The 12,051-nt window shown below is 40.5% G+C and overlaps 1 protein-coding gene across 1 annotated transcript in view; it reads left to right on the top strand.

Moving 5' to 3' along the window:
* The window catches only part of SEMA5A (semaphorin 5A), a 297,989-nt gene that overhangs the window by 121,066 nt on the left and 164,872 nt on the right, over positions 1-12,051 (top strand). Inside the window, exon 4 of the mRNA XM_032861862.1 lies at positions 9,566-9,628. Within this exon, the coding sequence (XP_032717753.1) occupies positions 9,566-9,628 (63 nt within the window). The remainder of the gene's footprint in view (positions 1-9,565; positions 9,629-12,051) is intronic.

Here is a 12,051-nt window from a genome sequence, read left to right as displayed (position 1 = left end):
ATGTTAAAATATTAACTAGGAATTGAATATATCAATAATGTTCATTAAGTTCTCATTTAACGTTGTGATCATATTATAAATAATGTTTCTTGAACAGAAGTATATCACCTTGTTTACAGTTTATTTAAAAGAAGAAGGAAGTGTAACTTCCCAGATGTACACCAGAAAACAAATTTTAATGTTCATTTCTCTCAGCTCCAAATGAAAATTTATGGAAATACTGCTGAAAAAGGCTCATCAAAAGGGTTTTCAGTATATCCTGAGTTTTGGCAAATAGATCGATATGTTCGGAAACTGGGAGTAAAGACATTCTTGGTAGTGGTAGCATGCATCTCAGGAAACAAGCATTTATAATGTGAATAATAAATTCTGAGTGGTTGGCTCAGCGGATATAAAATAATTCCTCAGTAAGCATCTATAATCTGGCCTTTCTATGCACCCTAGTGAATCAGTACATACATCGTAACTCCGAACTGCAGAAAAAAGTAATCAGGTATGAGGTGTTGTTTGTTTTCATGAAGCCAGTTTCAGAAAAAAAAACGGAAAATATTGCTGGAAAAAACTAAAAACAAATACTCATCTAGTTAAATCTGTATTGCCTCTTAAGCTGATAGTTTATGTAGAATGTCTTCATTAGGATTCAGCCAGAATATACAAAAATGAGACCCAAACTGATGACCGCAACGTCGGTGAACTTAGAGTTCTAGCAAGTGAACAGGCACACAAAAAGTCACAAGTGGTAGGGGAGGGGCATAAAAATAACCATGTCTCTGCATCTTCATTTACATTCATGCTACGGTTGCTGGAATCTTCTTCTCCATCTGTTTCATGTTCTCTCAAAATAGAGACCTTGGTCCTTCTTATTGCTTGTGTGATACGTTCCCTTTGAACCTTGACTCTATTTCCAAGTGATATCTCATTCTAGAGCTGGGGCGCTCATTCTTATATTTAGGCCACAATTGTCTCTCCACTTTTCCCAACGGCTCGAGAATGATTTCCAGTTGTCAGGCGCTCTATGTAGGGATGCGTTGGTCCAAGCCATGCTACAAAGTTATCCTTGCAAAGACATTTCCAGGACAGCCTTCATTATACCAAGTTGTCCCTAGAGTTGGTCTGTGTCTTACAAATCATCCCATGTCAATGTCTTGCTCATTCTTTTTTTTTTTTAATTTATATTTTGCAAGGCCTCATGTCATTGTCAAGTAAGTCTTCAAATAGTGTTATGAAGTTCAGGAGGGTCTGATGGTTTTCATGACTTCCTATAATCAGCTCGTTTCCTTTGGAGCACCTCTCTCCATGTATGGAATAGATGTCTAATTTTAATTTGATCGTGTTGTATCTATTTAATTTCTAGCAAGCATTATAATTTCTGTTGAGCACTACAGATATTTTTGGTATTTCAATGGCATCATCTCTATGATGTATGTTTTCGAAAAACATACAGAGAGAAAATATGTTAGAAGCGACAGTTTTCCCACCAAAACTGGAAACTTAAAATAAGGCAAGTCCTTGAGAAGTCAGTTCACTCTAATGGCAACCCTGACCCCATGCTTGATTGACTTTGAATTGAGTTTCTTATGTACTAATACTTCAGGAAATTTAGGTATAAAAATAGTCCTTCCTCTAGTAATTGGATTTTTTTTTTCCACTATGGTTAGGCTGACAAATTGTACAGGATGCCATTTTTTAAATCAGTCCCACTTGAATCTACCAAAATAATTTTTTTGAAACCCAAAGCAGCTTTCGGTACTAGGCATACCTTCCAGGCTCATTTTAATTAATAGCACCATTTTTTTTTCATTTCATTTTATTTCTTCTCAGTGTTCCAGAATTAATTGTTTATGCACCACACCCATTAATAACACCATTTTTGAAGTTAACAATTGTTTGCTGCCTCAGGGTCTATCATAATTTAAAATATTATACCATATTTTATAACATCTTTGGATAGTAGGCTCATTCCTAAGGTACTTTTTTTCCCCAATTCATCCCAGTGGGGCTCATCCGTGTTCAGGAGTAGGCTTATTAGAACTTGTCCTCCATGACTTTGTTTTTCTGCCTCCTCAGGGCCATTCTAAGCATTTAAATTGGGTATCAGAGGTGCCTGGGACCTTTAAACCAAATATGTTAAATACGCTTCCTGGAACCCCAGGGTTCCAGGGGTGCTCAGGGGTTTTCTACATTACGTATGTTTTCAGTCTACTGTTTAAAAATCATTCCATTAAAATACATAATATGCAAAATGTTTAGGCACTGGAAACCCTCAGTGAATTAACTTTTATTATAATGTCACCTGGATTACTTGGTTTATTGTAGAACATAGAATAAAGTGACTGCTTTTATTTCAGAATATACTCCACATTAACTGGGCTTCCAAGGTGGCCTTATTTTTTACTGCTTAATTTGTATAAATCACTATTATTTCAAAAGTAGTCAACCAAAACAAAATACAGAAATAATTAGATACTGAGTGCTATGACTCAGTGGTCATTTGTTCTTACATCTTACTAATGATTTACTGCTATAATCTCGCATTTATGAAGCATGACTTTGGTAAAGGCCACTTTTACTTTCTTTTCTATAAGGTTGTGTGTAGGAATTAGAGACATGAGCTCGATCTTAGCAACTCTTACTAGATACCTCGCCACAGGCAAGGGAAACAAAAAACAAAAATGAACTGTTGGAACTCCATCAAGATCAAAAGCTTCTACACGGTGATGAAAGCAGTCAGCAAAACCAAAAGGCAGCCTATGGAATGGGAGAGGGTATTTGCAAAGATCACATCTGATAAAGGGTTAGTGTCTAAAATCTATAAAGAACTTACCCCCCCAAAAAAAAAAAAAAAAAAAAAACAAACCCAGGTAAGAAATGGGCAGAAGACATGAGCAGACACTTTTCCAAGGAAGACCTCCAGCTGGCCGGGAGACCCATGAAAAAGTGCTCAGCGTCACTGATCATCAGGGAAATGTGACTCAAACCCACCGTGAGATGCCACCTCACACTGGTCCGAATGGCTAAAATTAACAACACAAGGGATAGAAGATGCTGGTGAGGATGTGGAGAAAGGGGGAACCATCTTGAATTGCTGCTGGTGTAAACCGTGCAGCTGCTCCAGAAAAGAGCATGGAGATTCCTCACAACACTAAAAACAAAACTACCCTACAGCCAGGCAGTCGAACTACTAGGTATTTCCCCAAACAGAACAAACACACAGATTCAAGGTTGGTAGTGGCATTTTCAACAATGGCCAAAGTGTGGAGATTGCACAAATATTCACTGACTGATGAATGGGTAAAGAATATTTATCTCTATCTCTATCTTTATCTCTATATATAATTACACAGCCATCAAAAGGAATGAAATCTTGCCATTTGCAATGATGTGGATGGAACTAGAATGTATTATGCGAAGAGAAATATGCCAGAGAAAGACGAATACCATGTGATTTCTGTGGGTCAAAAGACAGTGGTTTAGAGCAAAGGCTTCAATCCAAATTCAGATACTGATGTCCCACTTGCTCTTTTTGGGGCTTTATGGTACGTTATTTAGCTGATGTTCTCTTCCAGAATATTATGGTGATTTAGCTCCCATGTAAAATTATAGAGAGACTGAACTTAGAAAATGTATACAAAGCACCCAGCTCTGTGGTCCACACAATGAGATTTTTGTAAATTGTTTTCAGTATTTTGCCTAAGATTTGGCAGCTGATTTCTAGCAAAGCAAGGACCCTCATTTATGTACTAGCAGTTGTCAATCTCAGACTCTTTATTTTATGTCACACTGTCTTGTACTGGGGTGAATGGTGTCCTCCCAAAATTCGTGTCCCCCCAGATCCTCAGAAGGTGACCTTATCTAGAGGTGGGGGATTTGCATATGTAATGAGCTGCAGGAGATTTTCTTAGAGTGGGGTGGACCTTAATCAAAGACCAGTGTCCTTGTAAGAAGACGACATTTGGACAAAGAGGCAGAGGCTGGAGTGATGCTTCCAGAAATCCTGCAACCAACAGCAGGGCTGCTTGCCTCCACCAGAGACCACAAGATGGGCAGGGAGCAGCCTCTCTCCTGGGACTCCAGAAGAACCAACCCTGCTGGCACTTTGATTGGAGACTTCTAGCCTTGGACACTGCAAGGGAATAAAGCCCCTAGTGTATGCTACTTTGTCATGACAGCCGTGGAAGCTAATATACTGTCTACTCAATTAAAGAACAACCCTCAGTTTAACAAGATCCAATGAGAGCTCCTGGGTGGCTCAGTCAGGTAAATGTTCGACTCTTGGTGTCATGATCTCAGGGTTGTGGGATTGGGCCCCATGTCGGGCTCTGTGCTCAGTGCCAAGTCTGCTTGTCCCTCTCCCTCTGCTCATCACCCCCACGCATGCTCTCTCTCTGAAATAAATAAAATCTTAAAAAGACCCACTGAAAAACAACAGGCCTAGTAAGCATTTAACAGGTTGGGAACTCCACTGTACAGCTATCGAAAATAAATCTGATTTGGAACAAGATCTCGGGCTTTCATAGAAGGATTTTAAAAATGGCAGTAACACATTTTTTATGGTGTTTCCAAAGTAAGCTGTATCTGTAATTTTGGATGATGTCAATGTCATGAGAATCAAAAACTAGTCGTTGAATAATAGGACTGCTGCCCCCTTACAGTTCTCTGATTCGGAGGACACCCATAAGAGCGGAGAGGACTTACGTATTTGCTGTGGACACAAAAACAGATGTGCCACAAATTGATGTTGAAAGCCAATATCCAGTAGATGCTAGGAAGTAAAGGCAGAGGAATGTGGAATGAATCCTTCCCAAGTGACTAAACGCTCCATCCCTTTGTGTCTTTCAATGTCTTTCATTCCGTCTCAAATTTGCTGTGTTGTGAACCTGTCATGTGTGGCCACCAACGGTAATTCTAGGACATGTCTCTGCATAAGGGTAACTGGATTAACACCTATTGAAGTTGCATAAAGATCAGGTTATTTCAAGTTCCAACTTATTTGTGTTTTGCCTCTGTTTTGAACAAGGATATGGTCTCACATTGCCTGGCAATGTGTTTATAGTTGCTCTCACGATTTAACATTCTCTGGCATTTCACAGAAATACATGACATGAGAGTATGAATGTAATGTATATAAAAAAAAAAAAAAGCCCTCAGGTGGTTGTTAATTTTTGGCACTGTGTAATTAAACTAGTTTTTTAAAATGTTATCTTTTGCCAGTATCTAATTAGCAAAGCCATCTGCTGAAAGAGTAGTGGCCCATCTGCCTAGAATGTTGTTCTCTTCATTTTTATGAAAAGTATCTGCCTTTGCTGGTCCCTGTCTAATTAACTTCTCTCACTGCGGAATGTGATAATACACAGCTTTGTTTATATACTTCGGAGAACTGTGGATTTATATGTATGTAACACGTACATAGAAAGAGCCAGTCTTTTTTCTTTCCCACTTTTGATTTACTCCCGAGATCGGAGCTCCGTTTATCATAACTTGAGCATATGTGTGTGCGTGATGGGGAGGGGTGGACTGTGTCATGTTTCCTTCCATCCCAGGGCTCCTGTGGGAATCAAATGATATTCTATAGACATACTCCCATTTCCTTTTCCGTCTGTCTATAGCACTGTGGCTTCTGGAAAGTTGATGATGTCGTAAGTTCCAGGTTATCTCTGGATCTGAAATGAGTATGGCTGTTGGAACAATGGAAACGACCATGGTGAAGTTCTCAGAGTTAGCAAGATGTCGTCCAGACTGATGGAAGACACTTACTAATGTCTGATATATGCAAATATCACCCATGTCTGTTTCTCCTCCATCAGAATTACCTAACACACAGTGCCTTGCACTTGGTAGGTGGGTGCTTTGTAACCGCGTATGACATGAGAGAGAGAATGAATGCAAATGCATAAAGCAAAGCTTCTGTAGGTCATTGAAGAGCACAGATGTTATTGGCATACATTTACAGACCAAACAAACAAACGAAAAAGATTCCGCAAGCGGAAATCTTCCTGTCTTTTAAGATGTGGATGCTCCATACTCTTCACCTACTGTGTATAGCCTAGATATCCAGATAACCGCGCTAGCACTGCTGCGTGTTTGCTGCCAAAAAACACAATGAAGATTAAATGCAGAACGGAATAGGGAATTCAGTTTTGTTTTTTTTTCTTCTCTGAGGGGCTATTGTGCAATAGAAAAAGACAAGAGATGATAAAAATTAGATTAAAAAAAAACCCACAGAGACTCAGGAAATAAGATCACGCGTGTTGTACTGAGATCCGGGTTGTTGCACATGTTGCGACTATTGTAAAGACAGGTTTGTGTAGACGGAAAAGTGTCTTGAAACAAAGTCAACTGGAAAGATGGCTTCACAAATCAGTAGTGGGATTTGTTCCAGAATCATAATGCATGAAAGAGTAACAAGACTCTCCTGTGAGAAAATAGTGAGAAGATTGGGTTAAGAGAAATTTAATTTATTAGAACAATTCTTGTGGAATAAAGAAAGTTATGACCAGGTTAGAACATAATATAATTTCAAACAGGATGAGTAACTTTGAGAAATGAACTCTGGTGCACGAGGACTCTACTGATAGTCCCAGTTCTCTCTAATAGAAGTGTGTTGTTCCCCCATCATTGTGAAATGGTCAAATGGGACAAGTTCAGTTGATTGAGAGAACAGAATGACACTGTGGGATCGACACCCTATTTTAGCCCAATCTGCAGAAGACATGTCTTCCCACTGCACTCTTTGATAAATTCTGTGATATCCAGTAATATTTATGCAGCCCTACAATAGGCAGGAATGGAATGCCGTTCCCAATATAAGTCTTGTCTCTCCTGTCCTCTTCTATTCAAGTAGGAAGTGAATCAGCAAAAAAGCTGAACACTCGTGGTCTTCAATTAATTCTGGATTTGAATATTATTGGAAAGCTGGTTATACTGTAATAAAAATGCCTCAGAAGTAAGTTTGTTTCTTTTTAATAACTATCTTCTGAAAAATATGTAAGATTTGTCCTATTTTCTGTTGGTCTAATAAACTTGTATGTGCAGGTGCTTTTCCTTGCTAAACTGGATGAAGTAATGAAATATTCTTGAAAACTCTCCTTCTTTTTTCTATTACTTTCCCATCCAATCCTCGGCCTTCAATTATCTTGAAAACACACAGGCTACTTGGGCATTAGGCAGACTGGGGAAGCTATTTGTTTGTGATTTCGGCAGAAGGATTTGAACAATTTGATGATGTCTGATAAGTTTTCTTGTAACCCTGGAACTAACCATGCTCCTCACAGGTCTTACGTTTACTGACGAGAGAATTAATAATTAACTTTTAACAAAATTACTGGATTACCAAGGGCCCCTATGAATGCCTCTTTATCTAAAGCTTTTTACTTTGTAGTTGTCCTAGTAATTATATATCAAATCCTCCTGGGGCCAGCAAGTCAAAGTTGCAATAGCCTTGACTTTGTAAAAGAATGTATTGTAGTGTGTCATTTCTGTTTTGAGTTTAAGTAAAGGCAAAAATAGGGATATCTCTGTTTAAATACAAACAGCACAGTCCATTTTATAAACAGATCTAAGAAAGGAAAGGTCCATCTGGAACAATAGTAATGCACTTATTTAATGTGAATCCCATGGGGACACACAGATCTGCCATGACATGTGAAGCCCTTATGTCTTCCTGGGAAGTGTCATCCCTTGTCGTGTAAGTATTTGTCATCGTAGCACAGAATTCAAGTCATTTGTTTGCATCCCATGTTGACTAGCTGGAATTTTATTGTTGCCATTAAACATTATGAACAGGAAGGCATCACAGAAAGAATTAACAAATTCTCTCATCAAATGTTGACACTGACAAAAATCGCTAAGTCGACGCAAGGGAAAGCCGTTAGGATATTGTTTCTGTTTGAAAGACACTGAAGTGGCTCTCTTTAGAACACTTTCTTTTGTGCTCATATTTGGCAAGGAAGATACAGATGCAGAGTTTTGTGTTTTAGTCTCTATTATGTAATGTTTCTTGGAGGACAGTCGATACGAGATTCTGGTGCATGATTACTTTGTTACTCTCCTAGGTTTAGGAGAATTAAAAAATAGCTTCTTCCTAGAAGTGAGAGTGAAGCCATTATTTTCCTTAGTAATATTTGACAGTAGCTTATCTTTGGCTTAGTTTAGTTTATTATTTAACATTTGTTCAAATTAGCAAAGACTTGTCCCTTGCTTAAATTGTTTTTTCTGATAATGGGGCACCTGTGTGGCTCAGTCAGTTAAGTGTCCAACTCTTTTTTTTTTTTTTTAAGATTTATTTATTTATTTGACAGAGAGAGCACACACAAGCAGGGGGAGTGGGAGAAGGAGAAGCTGGGAGCCCAATGTGGGGCTCGATCCCAGGACTCTGGGATCATGACCTGAGCCGAAGGCAGGTGCTTAACCGACTGAGTGACCCGGTGTCCCCAGTGCACCCCAGTGTCCATCTCTTGACTTTGGCTCTGGTCAGAATCTCAGGGTTGTGAGATCATGTCCATATTGGGCCCCGCACTGAGCTTGGAACTTGCTTAAGATTCTCTCTCTGCCCCTCTCATCCCTCACCCTGCTCATGCTCTCTCTCTCTCTCTCTCTCCCCCTGTCTCTCTCAAAAAAATACAAATTAAAAACAATTTTTTTCTTATAATGATTTAACTGGTCCTTCAGAAATCCTAAAGTCTTTGGAATTCCAGCTCTGATAGGAAGCTAAGACACAAATCCACATTCCATACAATAATACAAAAGATAAACAGCTCAGATTCTTACATTTGTTCCAAGAAGGGACTCACAATCTCGGTGTAGAGATCGTTAGTATTTGTAGGCACCATTCCTTCCCGTGAAGTCAGTGCTGTGTAGTGTGTCGCCAATTACAGACGCCCTACGTGAGACAGCAGCAGATGTGAGGGGATGTGCGGGAACTTGATCACCATGAATTGGGTTCGGAACATTTGGGAAACCATATTCGTGAGCTGTGGTCTAACTCTTGAGTCAGAGGTGCTGTGAGTGTGAAAATTACGGTCTTGTGTACAGTAGTAGATGCGCTCTTTGCATGAGCTCTTTCTTCACCATTTGCATATAGATCTTGGGAGTAAGGTGGTGCAAAATCATCCTTGCTCCATTATCTTTGAATATAGATAAATGACATATGATAAGCAGAAGATGCACATGTCTCATTGAGTGCTGACATCGTTTTTGGTCCAGGGCTTGTCTTTTCAGTGCGCTGTGGATCTATCCTGTGGTTTCACCGAAGGGTTGCTTTCAATAATTAGGACAATAGCCATCAACTCCCTGCATGGGCCTTTCTTACAGGCGTCTAAATATCACACTGCTTCTGCTTAAATACAGATACTTGAGGGCAAGTCCTTTAAAATGCTTCGATTTCAAAGAAAATTAGAAGCCCCTATGAGTGAATTTCATAAATTTAGGGTAAATTCTATGTTTGTATGAAAACATCGGTTCCATGGGGTGGCCACATTTCCTAATCTGATTACCAGAGCCTTATTATTTGTCCCCTTTGATTCAGTCAGAACTGTAACAGTCGCTGTCATTTTGGTGTTTCCTACAGGCTGTGGAGTGGGAGTGTGATGAAGCCACCAAGAAGGCCTGTTACAGCAAGGGCAAATCCAAGGTAAGGAGCACGCGGAAATGCATGGTCACCACCGTTTAGAAGGACTATATGTGAAGCATTTTAATATGGGTGTGGTGCATAAACAATGAATTCGGGAACACTAAAAAGAAGTTAAAAAAAATAAAAGTCACATGTGGCGTTGAAAAAAAATATGAAGGCTGTTCCTGGTGGTACCTTGTAATTCAAAAAAAACAAAAAAAAGCAAGATACAAAATATATGTTGGGTGCCTGGGTGGCTCAGTTGCTTAAGCATCTACCTTTGGATCTGGGGTCGAGTCCCACATTACACTCCATGCTCAGTGGGGAGTCTCCTCCTTCTACTCTTGCCGCTTGCTAGTAGTCTCTCTCTCCCTCTCGCTCTCTCATGCTCTCTAACGGTCTCTCAAATAAATAAAATCTTTAAAGAAACAGACAAAAATATATGTATAGTAAATTCTCAAGGTTTTAACATTAAATTAAGATTAAACACAGTTTTCAAAAAGGATTCATAATAGAAGAGCAGATCTGATTTGTACCATTAATCACTAGGCTAAGATATGGAATCATTAGGCTGTGATATCATTTGGAAAAATATGAGCCTAAATTTTAAAAATAACATTTTAATTTCCCCCAATTATATCTTAGAGCTAGTTCCATAAAGTGACTATATATGATAAATAAAACCGTTATATCAAAAATGATATTTCTTTCTAATTCATCAGCATATCTGTAAACTCTCCCTCTCCTGCACCCACCCCCACTCTTTCCATGTGAAAATCCTCATCCCCAAGTTCCTAAGGGAAGCACAGTTTCTAATTAAGGTTGGAAATGTGTTTCCTGAGTGACTGTGCCCATGTCGACTTGCTTCCAGAGGGTGGAGGGCTGAAGGAGAGCAGAATTCCTCCATCCAGGGAAATCTGGCTCTGAGAAAGTTATACGGGACCATCTTGAGGACATTTGTTTGCAGCTGGGGCAGAGGTCCATTCTGTCTTGTTCTGAGAGCGATGGCCTTACTCTATAAGCATGCGCCTTTCCAGTGTGAATCCCACTTTGGGTCACAGAAGAAAGCAGATGCACAAAGGACCCCAAGTAAGGCTCCCTATGCAAATGTGAGTCCAGAGCCAAGGGCTTGGGGAAGATCGACTAAATGCAGGAAGTGGACACTGGTCAAAGACCTTCACACCTTCTGTGTGGGTAAAAGATGTTACGTGCTTTATTTTACCCAAGTTCACTGCCCGTTTCCCAGATAACTAAACCGTTTTGAGAGTGAGACATGGAGGCTGGTCTCGGCAAACTCAGCCACTGGGTTTTCCAAAACTGAATAAAGAACTGGGAAGAAGGAGAGGTGAAAGAAGAAAATGCAGAAAATGCAGTATCCAGGGAAACACTTGGAGACGGAGAAAGAAAGAAGAAGGCAGAAATTGATGAAGACAATTTACTGAGAGATCTTTAACCTCAGAAACTGCTTCTGAGATAAATCGTCAGAGACACAAGAAGATGTAAAGACAGCACCAGGTTACAAAAAATTGGAATATTGTCTCTGAAAATGCCCCACAAAATAAAGGATCGGTAACTAATGAATTCTCCTTACAGAGTTGGGATAAATTGTATGTAAAACCCTGAGAAGGGGCTTTCTCTGTGGTTTGTCTTCTCCTTCCTGGAACATTTGCATGTCATGAGGTACCAGAGGCCTTGTTCCCCGCTCAACAGAGCCCGGGGAGTTCTTCAGACAAGACCACCTTGTTGCAGCGTGGAGAGGCAGAATCACCTGGGGCAGTGAGGGGGAAAGACAAAATGTCTTTCTTTCTGCCGGCAGAAGGCATTGACCTTTCTGTCTGTGCTTCTGATGCCCTGGTCGTCCCCTTTGCCTGATGACTTGGTGCCTTCCAGCGTGCCTGTGCCAGCGGGGGTGCCTCCTTTTCCCCCTTGGCTTTTCCTCTCCTTTTTATTTTTGTCTTTATCTTTTATTTTATTTCTGGTATTTTGGCTCTTCCCTCTCCTCTTTCTTCTGGATCTGTGCACATGCCAATAAGCACAATTTGGTTTTGGGCAACCCAGCAACAAACTTTCTGGATGCCAACCTCAGTGCCCATCTCTAAACACGGGTATAACCCGGCCCTGTGGGGTGGCCATGCCTTCCTACCTTCCTACCCTACTTTCAAGGGGCCCCTTCTCAAGCGTCCCCCCTGCTTCCACCTTGCCCACGTTTCCCCCGCCTCCCCCAGTTATCACCCGGGACTTGTGTCTTTCCCTGCAGGGGTTCCTGGCCCTGCTGCACCCCTACATTGCACCAGTTACCAATAGCCTTCTGTATTTTCCCTGTCCTGCTGCATTTTCATTACACAACCCGTGCCCCTGTTCTGGGAGCTGGGCCTGATGGTTTCCTGTTGAGCCCAGGACACAGCCCCAGCTGGAAGGGTAACCCTACTCTCCTGATGAGTGAC

The sequence above is a fragment of the Lontra canadensis genome, unplaced genomic scaffold, assembly GCF_010015895.1.
Source record: "Lontra canadensis isolate GAN:19392208 unplaced genomic scaffold, GSC_riverotter_1.0 scaffold22, whole genome shotgun sequence".
In the NCBI taxonomy this organism is placed as follows: Eukaryota; Metazoa; Chordata; class Mammalia; order Carnivora; family Mustelidae; genus Lontra; species Lontra canadensis.
This window is presented reverse-complemented; position numbering and strand designations above follow the sequence as displayed.